Source organism: Boleophthalmus pectinirostris, unplaced genomic scaffold (genome assembly GCF_026225935.1).
Source record: "Boleophthalmus pectinirostris isolate CB_2022bp ecotype Guang Dong unplaced genomic scaffold, ASM2622593v1 HiC_scaffold_16, whole genome shotgun sequence".
NCBI lineage: Eukaryota > Metazoa > Chordata > Actinopteri > Gobiiformes > Gobiidae > Boleophthalmus > Boleophthalmus pectinirostris.
Genome location: NW_026571095.1, coordinates 16,862,964 through 16,884,307, shown reverse-complemented (window position 1 = coordinate 16,884,307; position 21,344 = coordinate 16,862,964). Strand labels below are relative to the sequence as shown.

The 21,344-nt window shown below is 39.5% G+C and overlaps 3 protein-coding genes across 9 annotated transcripts; 1 reads left to right on the top strand and 2 right to left on the bottom strand.

Moving 5' to 3' along the window:
* The first annotated feature begins 126 nt into the window (after positions 1-126).
* Positions 127-1,331, top strand: LOC110173483 (transmembrane protein 69-like). Of its 5 annotated transcripts, none has more exons than XM_020939499.2 (3): positions 127-242; positions 491-532; positions 625-1,331. In XM_020939499.2, exons 2-3 carry the CDS (start codon positions 497-499, stop codon positions 1,309-1,311), a joined length of 723 nt encoding a protein of 240 aa, XP_020795158.1. In that variant the 5' UTR covers positions 127-242; positions 491-496; the 3' UTR covers positions 1,312-1,331. The 5 variants fall into 5 exon arrangements, with proteins under 5 accessions (XP_020795158.1, XP_020795157.1, XP_055007781.1 ...); XM_020939498.2 differs by having other exon boundaries at positions 150-262; XM_055151806.1 differs by having other exon boundaries at positions 196-271.
* A 1,763-nt stretch (positions 1,332-3,094) lies between these two features.
* ipp (intracisternal A particle-promoted polypeptide) lies at positions 3,095-6,521 on the bottom strand. 3 transcript variants are annotated; one of them, XM_055151789.1, is made up of 10 exons: positions 6,448-6,521; positions 5,816-6,193; positions 5,511-5,722; positions 5,163-5,382; positions 4,933-5,088; positions 4,689-4,856; positions 4,472-4,609; positions 4,113-4,235; positions 3,771-3,991; positions 3,095-3,662 (listed from the first exon to the last, which is right to left on the bottom strand). In XM_055151789.1, the coding sequence occupies exons 2-10, from the start codon at positions 6,141-6,143 to the stop codon at positions 3,438-3,440; spliced, it is 1,791 nt and encodes a 596-aa protein (XP_055007764.1). In that variant the 5' UTR covers positions 6,144-6,193; positions 6,448-6,521; the 3' UTR covers positions 3,095-3,437. The 3 variants fall into 3 exon arrangements, with proteins under 3 accessions (XP_055007764.1, XP_020795156.1, XP_055007765.1); XM_020939497.2 differs by lacking the exon at positions 6,448-6,521 and having other exon boundaries at positions 5,816-6,429; XM_055151790.1 differs by lacking the exons at positions 4,113-4,235; positions 6,448-6,521 and having other exon boundaries at positions 5,816-6,429.
* Positions 6,522-11,300: 4,779 nt separating this feature from the next.
* On the bottom strand, positions 11,301-16,679 carry LOC110173441 (phosphatidylinositol 3-kinase regulatory subunit gamma-like). The gene is made up of 10 exons (XM_020939439.2): positions 16,360-16,679; positions 14,667-14,772; positions 14,480-14,578; positions 14,222-14,399; positions 14,019-14,135; positions 13,758-13,900; positions 13,458-13,634; positions 13,296-13,370; positions 13,038-13,208; positions 11,301-12,835 (listed from the first exon to the last, which is right to left on the bottom strand). The coding sequence occupies exons 1-10, from the start codon at positions 16,412-16,414 to the stop codon at positions 12,562-12,564; spliced, it is 1,395 nt and encodes a 464-aa protein (XP_020795098.1). The 5' UTR covers positions 16,415-16,679; the 3' UTR covers positions 11,301-12,561.
* Positions 16,680-21,344: the final 4,665 nt, after the last annotated feature.

The window sequence follows — 21,344 nt, the reverse complement described above, 5'->3', positions numbered from 1 at the left end:
CATTTGGTTGCACTGCATATCAAATCTTGTTATAGGACTTATTTTATTGGTAACATAATTCTGACTAACGTTCTTTGGGCAGCATGTGTAAAACTATATTTTTCTCTTGAACATAACTCAGCATATCCCCGCCAAACCAATCGATAACAGAACCGCAACTCGTTCAAGAAAACTAGTAAAACAAGCAGGCATTTAATGGAGCATCGATAAATGACAGCCATCAAGCGGAACGACCTTTGGAGGTGGAGTACTCTGTAAACAAGTAATAAAGGTTTTCTACTGGTTTAGTCTTCACTGTTAGAATGAAAAAGGTCCTACTGTAAGCACCTGGCGCAACGACTTTTATTGTACGAGCACATAATATTGCATCATATCATGTAGCCTTATTGACGTAGCCGTTAGCTAACCAGTTAGCCTTGGTCGTTTGACTTGGTTTTAATAAGGTTTTAAAGTATATACAATAAAAATAATTTATCTGTCTTTGTTTCAGGTTGACATGTTAAAATTTGCATCAAGAGGCATAACTACAAAGGTGAGTGAGGATGTTGTATCCAGAAAAAACAACTGTCATTTATTTATATTTAAGTTTTTTCTAATAGTTATTATACCTTTTTTCTATTTAAGGTGACGGTATGGAGATACTTACAAAAGCAGACATTCAGATCACATAAACTCTCCACAAACTCCCATGTGTTCTTTCACCTCCCTTCATCACCACACAGATGGAACCCTAAAAGCAGTTTTTTGAGCACCAGACCCATCACCTGGAGGTTTTCATGCCTCTGTCATGAGAGGGCTACAGGAGAAAATCCACAAGAACATGAAAAAAACAGCTTCAGTCTTAAAGCTCTTTTCCAAAGTCCCAAACCAGCCTTGTATCTAGGTTTCTCTGGGCTCATCCCCTTTATGTCAGCCCCAGTTTTAATGGTAGCCACAAGTACCTTCTACCCTGAAGTCGCTTATGCTCAGATGGTTTATGGAGCATCCATTGTGTCATTTCTTGGAGGTGCACGCTGGGGTTTTGCTCTTCCTGAAGGCAGTCCTGCCCAACCTGATTGGAAAAACTTGGGAAATAGTGTGGTGCCATCACTTCTGGCCTGGATGGCATTACTCTGCCGGGACAACATTGCAGAAGGAGCTTTGGTTGTTATCATGGGACTTGGTCTGTCACTGCACTATGACCTTACCCTCCTGCCTGAATACCCTGCCTGGTTCAAAGCACTGCGGACCATCCTAACACTGGTGGCTACTTTCTCACTTGTGGCTACACTTGCACTTAAAAATATATATTCTGAAAAGGTAAAACAATAAACAATTTTAAAACATGCAAATGATTGGTTGGTTGGTCTCTTATTGAACTATGTCTTGGCAACAACACAAATTGTGGCTGAATATAATTTGTAATTGTAGTTTAAGTGCAGATCTAGTGTTGTGGTGTGCCACCTACTCATCTCAATGCAATTGTTACTGTTTTGCCTAGAATGTTCCACAGTATGGTATTAAACTTCTCTTACTAAGAAGCACAGGTGGCACCACCAGCTACAGATCTGAGAGGTGACCCAGGTGAGTAAAAATGTATGTTTTTCAAGAAATTGTAGGCTCGTAGTCTACTGAAGTAATTGTGATATGGGACATGTTAATGCCTTACTTAAAGGTTGTATGGAGGATTTTTTTTTTGTTTCAAGTTGTCAATGATAGCATTATAGAGGTGCAGTAGCCTTGTAATTATGATGACCAAAAAAAAGAGAATAAAAATTCATCAACTCTGGACGTGGTGGGGCCAGCTAAACATTTGCCAATAGATAACGACATTGCCTCGTTATCTGTTAGCTGACAGGCTGTCAATCAAACTCCCTACGTTTCTAGCGTAACTGACCTGCCTGCGCGCCGCCGGTACGTGGTTTACGTACGCCTGTCACGCAGTCCACAGACGCAAGACGCACAGACGCTGTTTACTCCACCAACGCAACAGTTCTTAGCGGCTTTTTTTGACCTATATCTTCCTCGCAGTTAGCACAAAGTTTGTTGCAATGGCAGACAAGAATCCAGGAGCAGTTAGCCGCAAAAGAAAGTCCGTTTTTGAGGTCGCTGAAAGAAGAAGACAAGGGGAAAAGCAGCGAAGCCAAACTAAGGTGATTCTTGTAGATTCATTCCAGCGATGGCGCGACTGAAGCAGACGCAGGGTCTAAAGACTGACGCATTGGTCGCCAAATTACTCCTGGACAGGTAACTTCTGCTTATTATGAAAACGTACTTTATTTCCAAGAGCTAGTCAAACGTTTTTCAGGACACGAAAGCGATATCCTATGTCTGAAAACGTAATTTTCAAGGCAAAGAAAGAGTCCGCTTGCTGCTGCGTGTTGTAGCTAGTTCATTCGCACTGAATCTCCGCGCAACCTTCTCTGCTCCCCTTTCCTACTCCTGTCCCCGCTGCCCGTTCCGCTCTTCCCCCTTCTCCTCACTTCTACGGGCACGTAATCTCCGCGCACCGCTCCCCTCTCCTCTCTCCTCTCTCCTCTCTCCCTGCTCCGCTCTTCTCCCTGCTCCTCACTTCTCGTCCGCGAACGAAATGTCCGCACACCCGCTCCACCCGCTCCTCACTTCTCCGCCTTGCCTAACCAACACTGTAGTTAGTTGTTTACAAGTCATGTGCAGCGCACTGGCTGTAAACAAACCTGTTTCTGGCGTAGTGAGGAGGCGGGAGAAGGCGTTTCTACGTAGGAGCTGTAGGGGAGGGGGGGTGGTTTCACGCATGCGCAACATTTGAAAAAGGACAAACAGTCGCTGGATTTCTCGTTCCTTGGAAAATCCTCTATACAACCTTTAAGGTATATTTTATTGTTTTCGTAGGGAAATTTGAGCATTATATTTGACCCTTCTTTCAGTGTTGTTGGTGTAACCTGTTGGACCAATTTCTAGATATTAAGGTGGGCTTAGTGAGGACTACCTTAGCATATTTTGGGTAACTGGAACATTTAGGAAAAGTCATGCAGTGCATATTTAGTAATTGCCGTATATATAACTTCATAGCAAATATATGCTAGTCTGTATTTTTATGACATGATGAGGCACAAAAGCTTACACAACTCGTCAATTCAAAGTGCTATCAGGCTACATTCTCATGTAAAAGTCATCACATTAATATAAATAAATAGAAATAGAAAGACAACTAGTTATAGTGGAAACCTGTACAAAATGAGATTGATATGACACATACATGTCTAGTGTTTCCTCAATAAACAACTGGTTTATGGTTTCAAGTATAAACATAATGTAAACAGTTTTTAGATGTGCATTATAAACAGGTTCAGTGAATGGTAAAAGGTTTAGAAAAGACATACATAGCAAAGGTGTAGGTTTACACTCTGTCTCTGTCTAAGGTGCACATCTATACAGTCTGAAGGAGTTTTGAGACCACTCTAGTTTTTGGTTGATTGTCATAACATAGCCAGGCCACCATCACAGCGGCTTGTGATCATGTTGCCCACTTCAGTCCAGGTGTCCAGGTGAGGGTCGTAAATCTCCACTGAGTCTACAGTCACTGGTGCAGAGAAGTCTCTGCTTGCTGCTCGGCCTCCAACAGCATAAAGAAATCCATTAACTGCAGATACTGATACTCCTGCACGTGCTGTTGACATTGGTGCCACCTCTGTCCATTTTTCCTGTATACAGAAGTAGGTAAGTAGGGAGGTAAGTTAAGGTATGGTAAGAGGTAAAATAAGAAACAATACATCATGAGTTTGAACACATGATGATAAACTTTTGCTTACTTCTTCAGGACAATACTTTTCCACAGTCTCAAGGGCACCAAGTGCCTCATTCCATCCTCCCACAGCGTAAATGCAGTTATTGAGGCAGGCTACACCTACATAGGCTCGCCGAGTGGCCATGACTGGCAGGGCAGTCCATCGACGAGCTATGGGGTCATACACCTCAGCCGAACGTAGCTCTGTGCCTTCATCACTGATTCCCCCAATCACATATATAAACCCTGAAAGACAACAGTGCTTACGCCAGTGCAATGACGGACTATCTAATCTATTTGTTATGATAAGTATAAATGTACTTGAGCAATTCTGAGCCTTGTGAGGATTATCGTCAATAAAAGATACCTTGTAGCTCACAACAGCCAAAGTAGTATCTTGGAACTGCCATATTACCAATGACCTCCCACTTGTTCTCCTCGGGGTCATAACGTTCCATAGTTTTTCCAATTTCTGAACCAATCCAACCTCCTACAATTTCATTTATAAAGAAATATATGAAAAACTAAAAACACACAATAATATATATATATATATATATATATATGTATACATGTGTGTGTGTATATATATATATATATATATATATATATATATATATATATATATATATATATATATATATATATATATATATATATAAGCTTACTTGGCTTGTGCAGCAGTACTGCTACTGCTATTTAAAAAGATAAGGTGGATGGCCTTACCCAGTGCATATAGAGCACCATGGCATGGGCAAATGCCAACTCCACATCGTGGAAAGTTCAAAGAAGCCACAGCAGCCCATTGTTTGGTGACTGGGTCATATCTTTCAGTGCAGTCGAATATCATTGAGTCTTTCTCTCCTGTCAATTACAAATAATTTGTCATACAAATGTTAGAGATTCATTAGAGAAGAATTTGGTAAAATGTTAATTGGCTTACCTCCCACCACATAAATCATTCCTTCCAATACAGCAACCCCCAGCCCGCTGCGAGCCTGGTGAATGGACGACACAGTGGTCCAATACTGGTTAAAAGTGTCAAATCGCTCCACACAGCTCAAGGCCCTGCTGTCACTCCAGCGGCCACCTTGCAGTCTGGTGTATCCTCCTAAAATAAAAGCATGTCACAAACGTATTAATTAATGGCTAAGTATTATGAGAAAAGAGAAAAAGGAAAACCATACCTATTGCATAGAGATATTTCCGAGCTTTTCTCCTAGGTCTCATCTTGACTGATTGTAGGGGGCTATACATTTTATTTTCTTTTGGAGACTTTGGTACTTCAGTGTATTCCTTTAACAGAGTTTGCAGTGCCACGCGTAGACTAAAGTCAGCTATATCTTAAAGAGACAAGTTTTTTTTAGTTTCATTGGCTTTAATTTGTTATTTTTGAATGCTAAATCTCTTTTTTTACCTTCAATATATTTAAAAAGTCTTTTTGGGGAGAGTAATGGGAACCGTACTGGTTCTAACACCTCCACAATGTATTTTTTCCTCTTTGACAGATCTCGAAGAACCCAGTCCATCGCTGCTGTGAAAACCTGATACTCGTCCTCTATTCTCAACTCCTCACTTCTGAGTATCCTTACTAACTGATCCTTTAACAGCCCCTTGAAATCTTCAGTGGTACACACCTAAAATGAAGCACAAAAGCATACAACAATCCATAAATCAATTCAACAATCCAACTTCTTTAAGCAGTCTGTTTTGTTGGCAGATTCAAGAGTTAATTTTGAATTGGGTAAAAAAATGTGGTTCATACTTCCAAAAAGTGAACATGAACGTAGTTTTCTGTGAATTCAAGCATCTCCATACAGGAAATCTGTTCCAAGAACTGAAAAATTCCCACACAGTTGGATGGGTCCATGTGACTCTTCAGAAACTCTCCACAGATAGAAACTACTTCAGTCAGCTGAAGCATGTCTGCTGCCACCATCAACTCCTGTACATTTTCTACAGTTATGTTTATCAATCCTGCAAATGAAAGAAAAAAAAAAGAGAAACACACAAACAATTTAATAAGCACAAACCCAAATCATGTGAAAACTACAGTCTACTTGGTTTTACCTGTGTATATAAAGTCCAATAAAATTTCAAAGACTTCTCTCTCAACTCCATGGATCCGGACTTCTTCTTTTTCTGACTCTCTCATCCCTCCAGAAAAAAGTGCAGAGAAATATGGGCTACTAGCAGCTAGTACAAGTCTGTGTACCCTAAATACCTGACCCCCCACATTCAGTCCCACATCACAGAAGTCATGGCGTAGCCGCATCTTGTTCATCTGTTCCAGGATGAGTCTAGCGTAGCGATCAGAGGCCAGGACAACCTGCTCCAATGCACGGGCCGCATCCCCACCATCGCCCCCACAACTCACAGATGCTGAGGAGGAAGACATGGCACTGGACAGGCAAGGGCTGTGTTAACACGGGATACACGCCTTGAGCTCTAGGAAGAGGCAAATAGATAATGTTCTGCATAAATTGTCATACTGAAGATTAAAAATCAAAATATCAAGTGTTTGCAAACCACAGTAAATAACAATTAATAATCGGTAGCATTTATGCTAAGGTAAAGTTTGAGTAAGAAAGCACGAATTTTACGAAATCGGAAGTTATGTCAAGTTTGTTTCTAAATTCTGCGAGCACATAACATACACACACATACAAACTGTTTACTACTCAGTAATAACGGCGGATTACCCATAAGTTTATTGATGATGCAGGGAACTTCCTGCTGGCTGTCAATCGATATCTCTGCATCGACTGGTCTGCTCTGCAAGATTGTAGGTATAGCTAATCGAGTAACCAATCGAAACTATAACAGGTCCCACTATCAACACTAGATGGCATTGCAGTAAAAGTAATTTAAACTTGAAAACCCTCAACTAATCATTCAAAAATAATAACCATGATATTTGGACCACGTGAGCCTTGGTAAGCTACAACCTTCAATTTAAAAAGTTTCCCACACATGGCAAATCTAATTGCATAGCATAGCAAATAACCATGTATTTTATTACTATATCCCTTATTTATTTTTTTTATTATTTTTTTTATTTAAAGCATACATACATACATACATACGTACGTACGTACGTACATAGACATTACACAAGACATTTTTAATAATATAAGAAACTGAATTTTGTGTAAGTAGGCTGACATTTCACACACTTGAAGTACAAGTTCTTTAGCATCTGTAAAACTTGTATTTCTTGCATTCAATGTGTTTGCCAGATACGGTGATGATGTAGGTTACTTACTAAGAATATCAGGTGGCACCTGCACCAGCTAGTTAAAAGTCATGCCAGCCTGGCCACCCCTTCACCTGCACCCTTCATAGAGTTGCCCTGTATTGTTCAATTTCCAGTGTGTCCTGTTTCTCTAAAGGTCATCCAACAATAACTGAACAATTAGCTTTTTAAAAAATACAATAATCATGCACTATAGGCGATTAAGAAGCAACTAACCTCATAAAATGACTGTATCTTGAAAACAGAAATTGGTTGTATCTTTTTTGCACTCAACAATAACATAAGAATCACTGGGCTATAAAGAATTGTATTATTACAACTTCTATTACTTTTACTATTTCATCATATTTATTTATTTATTTATCTATTTTTATTATATATATTATATTATATATTTTTAACTATAAAATCAAATAAATATGGTTCAAGATCATTTTGATTAGGCTTCAGTTTAAACAGCAAATCTATGCCTTCAAAGTCCAAACATAATAGTTTTATTTACACAGGACTGTCTGGTGCATCTGTCGATTAAAAACCCTCTGCCAATCTGCAACCGATCATCATGATTTCATTAAAAATTTAATAATTGTACCGGTTTAGTTTTTTTGTTCAGTTTTATCTTTGTATAATGTATGCAATTTGTATAATGCCACTAGGACATCATATAGTAATATAACAAAAGCCAAAATATTTCACTAATGTTTAATGCAATGGAAAAACATTTTTCCCCAATATTAAAATAGCATAGTTATTGTTGTTAGTGGTGAATGACTTACTGTAGCAAAACCTGTAGTCTTTTAGTCTGTTGAGTATCAGTCTCTTGCAGAACTGGTTCAGGTGAGGCACACAAAGCAGGTGACTTCATGTTTTAGCCTAGCGTGTACAATATTTGTGTTCTTAAACACGTTTACATATGTCCTCCAAATGTTTGCTTAGACAATGGCTTGACTCAGGCTCCTGTCCTCCCTTGACAGGACTTGTGAACTGCATAACCCTTCTTTATCTTGTCTTGGCTGGAGTTCAGTGTGACTGTGTATATGCAGCAGTGAAGGGAAGAGTGATTCTCCTTTTGAACTCTGAATCCTCTCTCACTCTGACAAATTGGATGTTTAATTTATCTGAGAGCTGAGATCCTTAAATAAAACTCCAGGAGATTGAATGGAAGGCATGTACATTTTCAAATGCTATATCATTCCAAAACACACAAATTTGTCTTTTTTTTTTTTTTTTTTAATGAATGTGCACCACCGTAAATAAAAATGCATTGTATAAGAAGGAAGACTGGAAATGTACTGTATACAATATATTACTTGCCTGAATAAAATGAGTCTCAATAATTATAAGCACTATGTAACTTTTCTTTTGGAAGGAATTAATCATTCATCTCCATGAAGACAAACCAGTGATGCCATCAGGCCAAGTTACAGGTCAGATATGTGGAGACACGCACATTCTGGCAGTAAGAATGCATGTATTTCAAAATATTCTTTCTTATCAATAAAATAATAATAATAATAATTGAACAAAAGTAAGATATATTTAAGTTAACAGTGTAACATTGGAGAATCCACACAAAAGTCCCATGGAGACCATCAGCTGGTATTATAGTATCTGGTTGTATTGTGGGTAATAGAATACAACCAGATGTTTTATTTTATTTAATTCAAAGGTAGATTTATTATACGGTCACTTTGCCCTCTCTTCCATATCAAAGGGAGCTTTGCAACTTTTACCTCTCTGAAGGGCAAAAAGACAACAAGGAGACACAAGGACTGAGACAGTTACATCTTTTTTTTACTGTTTTTTGTCTAGATTTTTGTCTTGTAGAGACTCAAACAACATAAAACATGGCTGTTTTTAATGAACACTTGCATCTATTTTTGTACCAAATATGCCTAAAAGATTATTGAAGCTAAGAATATGGATTTCCGTATGTACATCATAATTGTGGTATAATGACTCCAAATAATATTACACTTATATAATATTACACTTAGCCTATTCAGTTAGCCACCTTTAAAAGTTGTTTTTAGAGATGGTAGATGTATTGAAAAAGGTATAATCGCTGTACTTTGGGTGGAAATATAAAATAAAACATATAATGTATAATACTACATAGGCTAATTAAAAGTGCCAAAAGTGCTGAAAATTAATATAAAAGAAAGCTGCAGTGTAATGTTTCAAATAAGAGTTTTGTAGTGACTTCGTCAATATTTAAGCCTACATAAAGACAAGACATGGCATTTCTGGTAGATTGCTATAATACTGTCTAAAAAGGCTATTGTCATCCTCCAAAAATATTCATTTTTGTCAATATGGCATTTCCATAGTGGTTTTCTGTTTTGTCCCAGGCCTAAATTCTATAACCATGCCATATAAACAACACAAGTAGCCTACTAAAACTGTTTGTATGGTAACATTGTGGGTAATGATCTTTAGCGGGATTCAGGGCAGCCAATGAATGTTGAGCTTGTATGCTGCTTGGCAGGATCTCTTGTCTCCATCCTATAAGCCGGCTATAATGTGCTAGTAAAAGAGTAAGGGAAAAGTCTTCTTATCGATTCTGCCTCCAACATAGCAACTGCGCGCTGATTGGCCGGTGCTAATACAAAATCCGCCTCTGATTGGCTGGTCGTCCTGTGTGAAAATGTGGACTCAGACGGAGACAGGGTAGAGGGAGGTGGCGATTGGCTGCCGCTAAACTGAAAGCAAAAACCTCTTTTCTGAGGCCTGCGAGACTGTTGATGGTGTGTATTTTAGGCGTGACTCCAAAGGCAATTCTTCTTGCTCCCCCCACTCGGAGCACATCCCCCAAGACGTAATTAAATTGTGGTCTATAAACCAAAATCACCTCTGAAAATATAAACACGTCACCTCTATACAAAGGTGGAAAAGAGAGAAAGCTAGGTGAGTTATCATAGGAGTGTGTATCGTTTGGGAAACCATGTAGCCCATGTTAAATAAGTTTATAGAGCGGGGAGGAAGTTTTCAGTAGAGATCCTGCATTTTCTGGCCTGTTCTGTATTTTTAAGATACCCTTTAGATTTACACATTTCTGTGAGTTCTTTCTATTTTGGTCTCCTCCACACATTTTCTCATCCCACTCTCGCTGTCTCTTGATTCTGACACACTTGTAGGAGCAGCGGCCCGAGGGTGACTCAGCGCTGGTACAGACTGTCCTCTCTGGTCCATCTCCAAACTATGCGTGCGAAGGTCCTCTGCTGCCAGCCGCCTGCTTGCATCTTTCTTCACCATGTAGCTCTGTTCTTTGCTGACACAGGTAACAAGAGGTAATCCGTGCTACGCCCCTCCCCCTTGCATCTCATTAATCCCCAGTTAACACACACCTTAAGTGATGACTGAAATGGGCCACCTGTTGAATTGGTCATGGGGTTTGGGCAGGACTGCTTTCATTACTATATACTGTGCAGTTCCTGTTTGAATCCTGAAACACTGCCGTCCCAGTCTGAGAAAGTGAAGCAGCTCCTTTTGGCTGGTGTTTACAGTTGGTCAACATTCCTTTCACCATGAAGTAGGCCAGAAATCTAAAGTGCGTTTCCTAGGTTGAACATTTTCACTGACTTTACAGCAAGGCCAAACTAAACAGGCCTTGCTTTCACATGTCCTGCCATTGTGTTCAGCACTTCCCTTTCGCTTCCATCTGTCCACAGTGTCCTCCTTTGCCCTCAGCACTGACCCAAGGATAAGCCGTCAGGCTGCTATGGCTACAGCAGAGACAGATGGTACATTCAAGATAACAATTCATCACTTAAAAACTCCTATCACCATAATCATTTCCAGGCGTTGCAAATATAAAATTTACGTTACATTTAAAATACTGTACCATGCACAGTGATTTTAATTATTGCAGAAGTAAATCTTTCTTTGGGAAATTCAAGTAAAGGTCAGTACTCTGTGGAGAACAAAATGTTTAGCTTTAATGGGGATCCTGTTCATTGTTCCACTGGAATGTTAATGCTTCTGTACATTTTTAAGATACAAACCGGACATGCCGATTTCACTCGCACCAAGAACAAAAGATCATTTAGCAAAGTATTTCCTTTTGCGTTGTAATGACTCACCATTGTGCACATTTGCCACTGAACTAAGACATAACTGAGCTGTTTGTATCAGCTCTGGGCTCCATTTTTTTTAACACTGCGTCATAGTACTATTGCCTTTACAGAACTGAATAGGTTTTCACATTGTTCTATCAATAGTATTTTTTAAGACTATTGCTAAGTGCAATTACCAAACTCTAGAACACTCACATAAATTAGACAAATAAAACAATATGAATAGTCGACAAAACCTTTATCAGTTTATTGTCTTTCAGCAAGAAAAGTCAGGCTCTCACATTGCTTTTGAGTATTTTCCAACCCACTGTATTTTATAAGAGGCAGAATCACCCTCTTTCCATTGAATAGACCATCCTCCATAGTACATTTTAAATAGATGTTTTTTAAAGAGTATTGTCATCAAACTTGAAAAAAATGTGCCAAGTTCAACACGATTCCTTCTCTTTAGCTATGTAGGCTGCATGTCACGAAAAACATTCATAGCTCGAGCAAAGCCACAGTTCAAGTAATGGAGGCAGGATACTTCCGGGCCTCTGGCAGTTCACACAGACACAGGAGGCCACATCATACCAACGCCACCAAAGAGAGTGCATTTTTGTGGCAACCTCTCAACAGCGTCACCATCATTATCATACATTGCAACGTTTTAGAGAAATACTGTTGGATTGCACTTTCTTCAAGCTTTCATCTTGTGGCATGTTTATAGAAAAAATAGATATAGATAGAATACAAAAAGCTTATACTTCTTTGAGTAACAGAATATTACATACAGTACTTCAGATTATGTTTTGATCAGCACATCAGCAGGTGTACATCAAACTGCCCTATCGTCTGCTCAAATACAATTTTCAAAATACACTTGGGATGTGTGTTAACTTTAAGTTAAGTGCTTTGGTCAATGGGACTACGTATTCACCAGGTTACAATCATTTCATTCTAAAGGATTACAATGCTACATAATCATCCATTGTGTTGAATATAAATCTTAATGAAAGTATCAAATTGTCAAAATGCACCAATACATTTTATTATCTGCATGTAGCATTTATGCCAAAATGAATTTGGTCAACCACATCAATATGACAGCACCATGTCTTTTCTGACGAATGCAAATGCAGAATTAATTAGAGCTAGAATTAATAACATCTATCGGAACATCAACTTGAGTGGAAGTCGAAGTCAAAAGTGCAGCACCTGATGCGACTGAGCAATTATTTCTCATAGACAACATCCCAATGAACGGCCAAAATGAAACGTAAAAAATGTAAAAGCTTAAACAGTCTCTCTGAAAATAAAAAATATAAAAAAATCTATGTTTCAGCTGACATTCAAGTTCCGGTCCCACTTCATTTGTGAACTTTGCGTTCACAAAAACTGATGGAATCACTGTAGTGCAAAACATTTTTACACAATGCACCTCGATGCAGTCGTTCTTGCATGTAACAGTAAACAAAATGTCCATTAGTGCCTGTCCACTGTGGTTACATCTCTGGGGCAGCAGGCAGAAGTCCCGCCGGGTGTTTGGGAGTTTGTAAGAGTTTATGTTCCTCTGCATGTGACTTTTTACTGTCTGCACCTTTGGCGTGCACAGGATGGGACAGCCGCACATCCAGCGCGTCATTGTGTTGTGCTAAGGAGTGCAGGCGATAGTGCAGGACGAGGTCTTTGAGTGAGCAGTGGGCGTCATAGGGTTCGGCAAATCCGTATCCGTGAGCCGTACTGTAGATCATACAATGCTTCACTTCTTCATTCACCCTGCAACGTAAAAGGTAAACATTATTATTATATGTAACAGAACAGCTTTTTTATGTTGGCAAATTGATATAGGCTAGAAATAAAATAATAATAATTGTTTTGACATGATCCAAAACTAGAATCAGTTTTTAGTTCTCTGCATTGATAGCATTTAGTACATTGCTCCTTTTCATTATCATAATATTAAAAATGCTCCACTTACACAACAGAGCAGGCGTAGCATCCCTGTTTGCTGCTTTCTCGAATCAGGAATGTTCCGGCAGCTTTTCCCTGCAACATCTCCTCTGCCTGAGTCCGACTGAGCTCCCCTACAAACCAGCTCTCTTCGTCTTGATGAGGCAAGTTCATTTCATCCCCCTTCAATACGTATGTGCTAAAACAAAAATAAGCTAGTTTAGTTACACCACAATATCAACTGCAACATACTTTTTAAATCTAAAAATTGTTATTAACAACTTACTCATCAAGGCTTTCACTCTGTAGTCCCAGCCATTCATTAATGCGTTTTTGTCGTACACCTTTATGATTAAGCCAGCTGGAGAAAAGAAAAATAAGTAAAATTTTTGTAATACTTAATAATCTTTAAAAAATGTTTTGTCCAAGCTACTAAGTTTGTTCTTACTTAAGATACTGATCTCTGATATTTCTTAGATGGATAAGGTCAGGTCGCAAGCTGTTTATCTTCCTGTCCGTCTCCCTGTAGTCCTCTACCTGGGTCCTTAAGTCTTCTTCCAGATGGATCTTGCTGTCATAGATCTCCCCAAGGCGGCACTTCAACTTCTCATAATTTATCAGAAAACTGCAGAGCAAATGTAAAAGGTCATCAGACTCTAAACTTTAATGGTATGCATGAAAATCCAGAATAAAGGAGGAGTTCAAGTTTGGCTTATTGAATGTGTTTTACATGTGATGCTATAATTACCTTTCCAGATCATTGTCAGCTCCCTCTGATTGATTATTTCTCTCAAACTCTTCTCCATAACGCTCCTGTTCTCGACATTGCTCCTCGAAGATCAACATCGTCTCATTGAATGCCTCTATAGCAGTTCTCTTCATCTGAATCTCCTACGGCACACAATAAAACCTCTGATAAGCGTTGTGTATTTTGTCTTATAGTGCATCAGATATGTTTTTACAGTTTAAGATAATTAAATAAATACAAATAAATGTGGTATTGTTTTACCTGTGACGTCTTAGTAAACGCCTCATAAAGCCGGTCAAACTGTTTTGATTTCTCGTGGTACTGACATTGCACTTCTTTAAGTTTTCTCCCAGCCACATCAACAGTGTCTTCATTCACCTGAAATCCAAAATCAGATATTTTATAACAAATGTGTAAACACAAATATGGTAACCTTGATATTAATAAATTGGGAGCATACTGACCTGGAAGCGAGACACTGGATGGGTGAGCATAAGGTCCAACGTTGCATTGTACTCTACTAACGGATGATGCTGATAATACCAGATAAGTTCTACGACCGAGTTGAAAGTGAGTGGGTCGGAAAAGCCATATTTGCCGTCGCAATGGTAAATCTTAATCAGCTTGTTGTGTCCGTCTTTCCTGTGAGACAATTATAATAAACATTAGTCATTTTTGTAAGAAGCACAATGGTGTCAGTTTTTATTTTCCAATATGCTTACCGTAATGTCAAGGTAAAATCTCCTTGTAGTTTTGTGGAGGCATCACGCACCAAAAAAGAGCCATCAGGTGTGTCTCTCAGCTTTTCATTCACCTCATCTCTGTTGAACAGTGCGTAATGTTAGATCAAAACTGAGCAAAAATGCAGCAAAATATTATGTTGATAATACAAATTTTTAACTATTTTACCTTGTGATGTCTCCCCAGTACCATTCAGCATCTTGTAGAGAAAGCGCTGGCCTAATGTTGTTGTTGATGCTTGAAGAAACTGGCTTTGCAGACCGAGGTGGCAGAGCTGACAAAAATGAAAAAATGAATAAAAATAAGTTCATAATTTTTTTTTTAACATTGCTATTACACCATTATAGAACTAAGAGCAGGTCCAAATTGGCCTGTATATATGCTGTGCAGACATGTCACCCCCACTCCTTGCTCTCTCTCTGCTCCTTGAAGCCTGTCAAGATTAGACAAGCCCAGGCATGTTTCCAACAGGTACCACGTGCTAACATCCTTTTGATTCATTACTGGGGTAGAAAGTTGATACTTGCGTGTTAATTCTCCTAAATATTGATTTAAGCCATGGTGTAATTGCATTCAGCTGTTTTAGGGCAGTGAAAGGGGAAATGTCTTGCCTTTGCTTCTGGCACACGTTGGACTCACGTTAAAAGCATACCATTTTATTATGTTTCTGGCCAACTTCTGTTATTTTTATAATTATTTCACTTTCTCATACGCTAGTAAGTTTTCCATCAACAAAAACCTGCCTGAGACTAAGCGTTTTCCTAAAAATGAAAAACGGACAAACCGCATCAAGGGGAGGTGAAAGCGATATTTCAGTGCAGGACAAAAGTGCCTTTCATGGCGCACAAGCGCTGCCTCAGAAACGAACCAAATGTGGGTTTTCTCCACCATCCGCTCTCCTCTTTTTCTGACCTTAAAATAAATAAAAGGCAGGTGCAGCAGAGCGGTGGCAGGCTAAACGAAAACCTGCGGCCCCTGGACTCAGCAAAATTAAATGTGCACACCTTCCTCTTTCAGTGTGCTGCCAAGAAACTACTGGCGCTAAATCAATGTGCGCATAAAACAGGCATATGAAAGAAGGAACGTGTCACGCTACAGATTTTCAAATTGTGTGAAGAAAATAGTCACACTTTTGGGCATTCAGGCAAATCTAATTGCATTTTGCTTGGAATTATGGTACTGACACTGACTGAAAAGAAAAAGAAAGACTGTCAGCTATGAATTATGATTAAATAAACACGGGCCTGATTTTAAACGAAGACAGAGTGATCAGCCACGGTGAAATGTAAATAGAAAATGAAGTGTTCGTGAGGATCCAAGTCATAAGACGAGCCGTCTAGTCTGTTTGCCTCTAGCCTACTTTTCAGAGCTAGCGCACAAATTAACCACGGCTGGCTGCAGAGGGAGAACAAAGCGCTCGTTTCATGCGCCGTTCATTATCGCTGTCTCAATTGTATTTCTTCTCCTTCATGATTGTCACGACTACAGACTATCTCTTTTCGGTAATGTGCTACAAAGCAATCAAGATGCGCATTTTGGCCAAGTTTGTGCCGATGAGCCGGGACAAAGGAAAAGACTGACGCTCGAGCGCTGGTTCACCGAAAGGTATTACGTAATTGCCAAGTGAATTGCGCTATGCATGCCTGGGCAATGCCACTGGGGGAGCACAGCGCCCAGAACGACTCCATTATAACGCTTTAGTGACACCTGCACAGCATTTTGAGCACCCCAAAATGTATCAATGTAATTACAAGCATTGTCAATGAGCTGTCAACATAATAACATAAGGAATGCACTAATAAAACGCTGTCCAGAGCAACACGGATCAGACAATAGATGTCTTAGTTTAACCCTAACTTACCTGGTGGTGCTTGATCCATTTCGATGTAAAATAAGCCTTCAGAAGGATAAACCATTCCTGTTCGCAGAAAGTGGTCCAGTTTTCTGCCGCTGTGATTGTGCGTAAAAATGCACAATTGCTTCTTTTGATTTTAGGCAATTTCAGAGTACACACAAACGCCACGTCCTACATAGATGTGGAAAAACGCCAAATGCGTTTCCTCCGACTCCATAAAACAAAAGAGTTTAATTGTCAAAAGTTATGTTTTGAGAAATAGATTGTCCTGGTCCTCTCGCTGCGCCGAAGCTCTTCCACTTACTTCATCTCGGAAGTGGAGCTACTTTAAAGGGTCGCTCGTCACATCATCTTGGTAGAGTCCAACGAGCTTTCTAAAGGGGGGTGCATTTTATCCAAAAGAACTGTAGAGACAGGATCACATAAAGTAGGATGTTACTTTTCTGACTTATTTACTATGATACAACTGAAAATCAGCACCTTGTGGTATGCAGTTATAGTTTAGTGCATAAATGAATGCGCGTATGAGATGGCCCCTGAAATGTCATGGTACAACCCAGATCGTTTCATTCACCCTCCTCATGCTCCACTGTTAACAGCTGAAAAATGCCTCACTGGGCATGAATGGAAAAAGCGAGTTTAGAACCTTAAACCATTTGGACGTGACAGTATCTCCGTTTATGTTTTTACATGTTAAACAAGAGCCCAACATATGAATAGGGCCTACGTTATAACATTCTATGAACTTTGAAATTAACTGCTTTGTATAGTAGGGGCTTATTCAGCAGTCAAGACCTTTCTTGCCAATCTAATAATTTGAGGCCTAGTAGGCTTATTCTTGATAGTAGTTACAAAACTTATATGTTCTATTCACCAACCTTTTAGTTTTAATTTCATGTTTAATCTAACATTGCCATTTTGTTATAACATATGGTATTAAAGTTTTTATTATTTAGGTTGCAGCTTTAGCATGCAATACATATTTAATAGCATAATTTAATTTAAAATTTGTTAACAGTTAGAATAATTATTATTTAGGCTCATGATTCAGCATGTCTCTGTGAAATTTGAATCTCTCTCAACAGGGTTGATGGCCTTTTTTGGCAAGTATGAGTGGTATACTAGTTTAGCTTGTTGGACATGTTCACTGGCAAAGAAAAAATGGCATCCTGACTGTTGGAATAATGGACACTTAAAGACTGTTCTTTAATTTCAGCTTATAAGTAACATGCAGTGGTAAACCCTAGCAAAGAATAAAATGTCTCCTTGCTGGTATCAATATGAGTGCTATTATGAATACATGCTTTGTTGGCAGTGCATTTGCACAGCTCTGAGTTGATGCTAATGGCTGCAGGGAGAGTGAACTGAGGTCTCTGGTCAGGGGTCTGCTCAGTTGGTGTCCCAGCATTTATGACTGTTACCCTTTTGACCAGGGAGGTTACTGCCCCCAACATTCCCCATTCTCATCAAACATCTAACCAATAAGAAAATGATCATATCTGCTACCTGCAAGGCATGCAGGCCATGTCTGTCTCTACAAACAAAACAGTCCATTAATAAAGTTATATTAATATCACATCAAACTCATCTCAGACGACAAAGTCAGCTTCACATGGGTGTGCATATGTAGACCTGTTGGGTATGTCTATGTGTTAAACTGTATGAGGCCTTGGGCATGCCACAGCATGTTCGTTGGCTTTTCCCCAGCCCCCTTCCCCCCCTCCCCCTCTTAACTTTTGACTGCTATCTGTGACCCAATTTTAATAATGACATTTTAATCAAGATACACTGTAATTTTACACAAAGCAAGGAATTAAAGCAGGAGTACCCAAAAGGAGGAATTAGATATTTAAACTGTTATCCTATAACTAGATCCATTGACACAATGCTTGTATAATATTATTTTGTCACAAAATGCTTTAACAATATAGTCTATGGGCAGAGGTGGCTACAAAAGAGTTATATTTCCTGAAGTACATTAAATCATGAGTAACTTTTTAACCCGTTAAATGTTTCGGCCTATTTTTCCTAAAATGCCTGACTAAGATGACTCTGAATTCAAACTAAATCAATTTGGAGCACTGGCAAATGGCTGGACTCTTTGTGAAGATAAGGCTCTGTAGTTTTGGCCTCTGCTGTCCTCTAACTGTACTCTCATTTTAAGCTCTACACAGAGGGAAGTCAGATTTCAAAGTTCCGCCTAAAGCTTTTGGGGTAAATATAAGAAATATAAGATTTCCATTAATGATTTACATGTCCATGAGACTGAGAGTTCCTTTTTATCAGAAGCTGGACAAACAGAAATTAATTAAGAAAAAGTACAAGGACCCTTATTAGTCCCCTCGGAACATAAACAGGTACTTCTCTGGGCAGTTTTCAGAGGCAGTACTTTTAATATGAGCTTACTTGACTTACATTGTAACAGTACTCTTACCAGAGGTGCACTGATTTGCACATGTACTTGAAGTAATATTTATGAAGTACGCTTGAAGTATCCAGTACTCTTAGAAAAAAATTTAAGCTTCTTTAAGCATAACCAAGTATGTGTGTTTGTGTGTGTGTCAATGTATTTATCAGTAAATTGAATGGCTTGTTTCTGTGTGTGTTTTTATCATGTGCTGCTTATTGTGGGATGGCTGACTTGTGGGCTAAACCTTTAGGCTCTGCACCTCAGATCTAGACAGCCCTGATGGGATCAGTAAAGGCTAATCGTAAGATTAAGGAGATAGGCTGATAGTGCAAGCCTGCCAGCTGCCTGCTCGCTGGTGTGACTCATCCTGACACCACCACTGCAATATGCCCCTGTGCTGTGGGAACACTGGGAACACAATACCTCTTCAATATACCGGATCCAACAGAAAATAAAAATATATAAAACTAAAAAAACATAGTCCCATTTTAATCCAGTTTCAATGTCTTCATTTGTGGAAAACCTGCATTAAGTTTTCAAATGTGTAATATAGTCTTTGTCCACAAAAAATATGTATTTTTTTAAATTACTTATTCAATTCAATAGCTTTCATCAACTATTTCAAATTACAAGAAATAAAAGAGTGTCAAGGGACTGGGATGGTTGCTGCCCTGAGCCGTCATATTTAAAGTATAAGCAATTTTATCACTGTTTTCTTTGGTCTGCATCACAGATCCTGAAAGACGCAACACAACAGGCTATGACAGAGATTAGTGCAGTTCATTAAGGTTAGTATCTGGTTCATGGTCTCACCCTCTGCACTGTTGTGTGTACTGTTGTCTATACTGTTTGTGCTCTTGTGTGCAGTTTGAGCTGTAGTTCACTCTAGTGTGCTGCTTACCACCATTGAAGAGAGGCAGAACGGTCTTGGCAGGGCCTTCCACATTCACTATGGAGAGACTGGGGTTTCCCTGATCAGGGGCCAGAACCATCATACAAAGCATGCAGTCGTCCTGCCAGAGGCAACTCAACTGTGGGCAGTGAGCAGGGCGGCTCTGGTCTGGCCCCCAGGACCCTACCATTGTGGATATGTAAGTGCGGACAGTGTCTAACGGCTGGAGTTGGAATGGATTTCTTTGGATGACCAAAACTATGAGCTTCAAATAGCTGGGCCTGGGAAACATAGCTTGTTCATTTCAGAGGTCAAAGAAAAGCCAAAAAGAAAAAAAAGCAATAACCTAGTGTTTGGTGAAGGAAATGTAAAATTGGAGGCTGCATTTACAGACATCAGCAGCAGACTCAGATGGACTGCGTGTGGAGGCTGTCTGTCCTGCTTCGTGTAGCACCCAGTGGCCACACCACTCATCATCTGTCACTTGACTCTCCACAGACTAATCTCACCAGCAGAGGTGACAACTGAGGTGGCTGTGGCATGCCACGGCATAACATTTAGCAGCTGAGTGTCTGGGTGCTGGGGCAATATCATGTATTCCACATAGACTCATGTTTTGTGTTTAAAGATAATAGTTCTTACATCAATCAGTCACATAGTATGTTTATTATTCAAACAGTAACTGAGTAAGTAAGACAGGCTCTTGGTTGAAAGATAATTATGGATTTTATGTCACATCTACTGCCCATGTCCAAACATAAAATAAAATGATAAACAGAAATGGTCAAATAGTAGTTTTTTTGTTTTTCAGAAAAAAAATATTATATTATATTAGTCTAACCTGTCATATGCACGCTTGTAAAATAGATATTGTTAGTAAATGTGATATTTACAAAAATAAAATTAAACTCAGTACGTCTGTTTCTTTTGGCCCACCTAAGCTGACCTTTGCTGATGTGTCTTGTCCACTGTGAATCTTTACTGAGCTAAAGTCATGTGAGCAGCGGAGAGCACAGTTATGGCTGCGAGCTCAGTGAGTTAAGCTGGTAAACTCTCTCGGCCCCTCGCTCACACAATCAGCGCCTTTCATGCAGAGCAAAATTGAGAAGCCGAGAGCTCTTTTCAAGCTCTTTGGCTGTTGCCCCCTTTATATAAAAGGACACTACTCTCCTCGGCTCCACGGCCATCACATCAGCACTATAACTCTATTAGGCACAGCTCCAGGACACACTAAGCAACCCAGGGCCCACAAAGGCAGCATTGTCAGCAGGGATTGCAACCATTGTCGCTATTCCTACAGGATTTATTCCCCCTCCTTATTGTGACCTTCACCTTTAACCCTGCCTACCATCCCATGCTCTAGACAGGAGATCTTGAGAGCCTATATGTCTCTTAGTTTTTTAACAGTAATAAACAGTAATCCATAAACTTTTGTCTTTCTAGAACAGTCTTGGGATTATTCAGGCTAGTGTGAAGGAGAGAGAGTATGAAGGGCATTCTGGGTTAGCTGTGGCTGGCCTAAGTGACCCACAGTAAAGGTCAGTTGGAAGCCATGAGAGCACAGAGCCAGCCTAAATAGTCCCTTTCTCTAGTTGTTCTCCCCCTGTCCCGGCCTGGGACTGTGTGCAGTGGTTATTTATGTGTGTGTGGGAGCGAGGGGGCTCTTTGTTACCAGGGCTGGCCAGGGTT

Bases quoted from the DNA above. Each gene is read 5' to 3' on its own strand.
- LOC110173483 (XM_020939499.2), top strand. From the start codon at position 497: ATGTTAAAATTTGCATCAAGAGGCATAACTACAAAG. The intron at 533-624 runs GTGAGTGAGGAT...TTTCTATTTAAG, and splicing joins CAAGAGGCATAACTACAAAG to GTGACGGTATGGAGATACTT.
- ipp (XM_055151789.1), bottom strand. From the start codon at position 6,143: ATGTCTTCCTCCTCAGCATCTGTGAGTTGTGGGGGCGATGGTGGGGAT. The intron at 4,610-4,688 runs GTAAGCCAATTA...TGTAATTGACAG, and splicing joins AATGATTTATGTGGTGGGAG to GAGAGAAAGACTCAATGATA. The intron at 3,663-3,770 runs GTAAGCAAAAGT...TTCTGTATACAG, and splicing joins AAAAGTATTGTCCTGAAGAA to GAAAAATGGACAGAGGTGGC.
- LOC110173441 (XM_020939439.2), bottom strand. From the start codon at position 16,414: ATGGTTTATCCTTCTGAAGGCTTATTTTACATCGAAATGGATCAAGCA. The intron at 14,136-14,221 runs GTCAGTATGCTC...TTTGGATTTCAG, and splicing joins ATCCAGTGTCTCGCTTCCAG to GTGAATGAAGACACTGTTGA. The intron at 13,901-14,018 runs GTAAAACAATAC...TGTGTGCCGTAG, and splicing joins CGTTTACTAAGACGTCACAG to GAGATTCAGATGAAGAGAAC.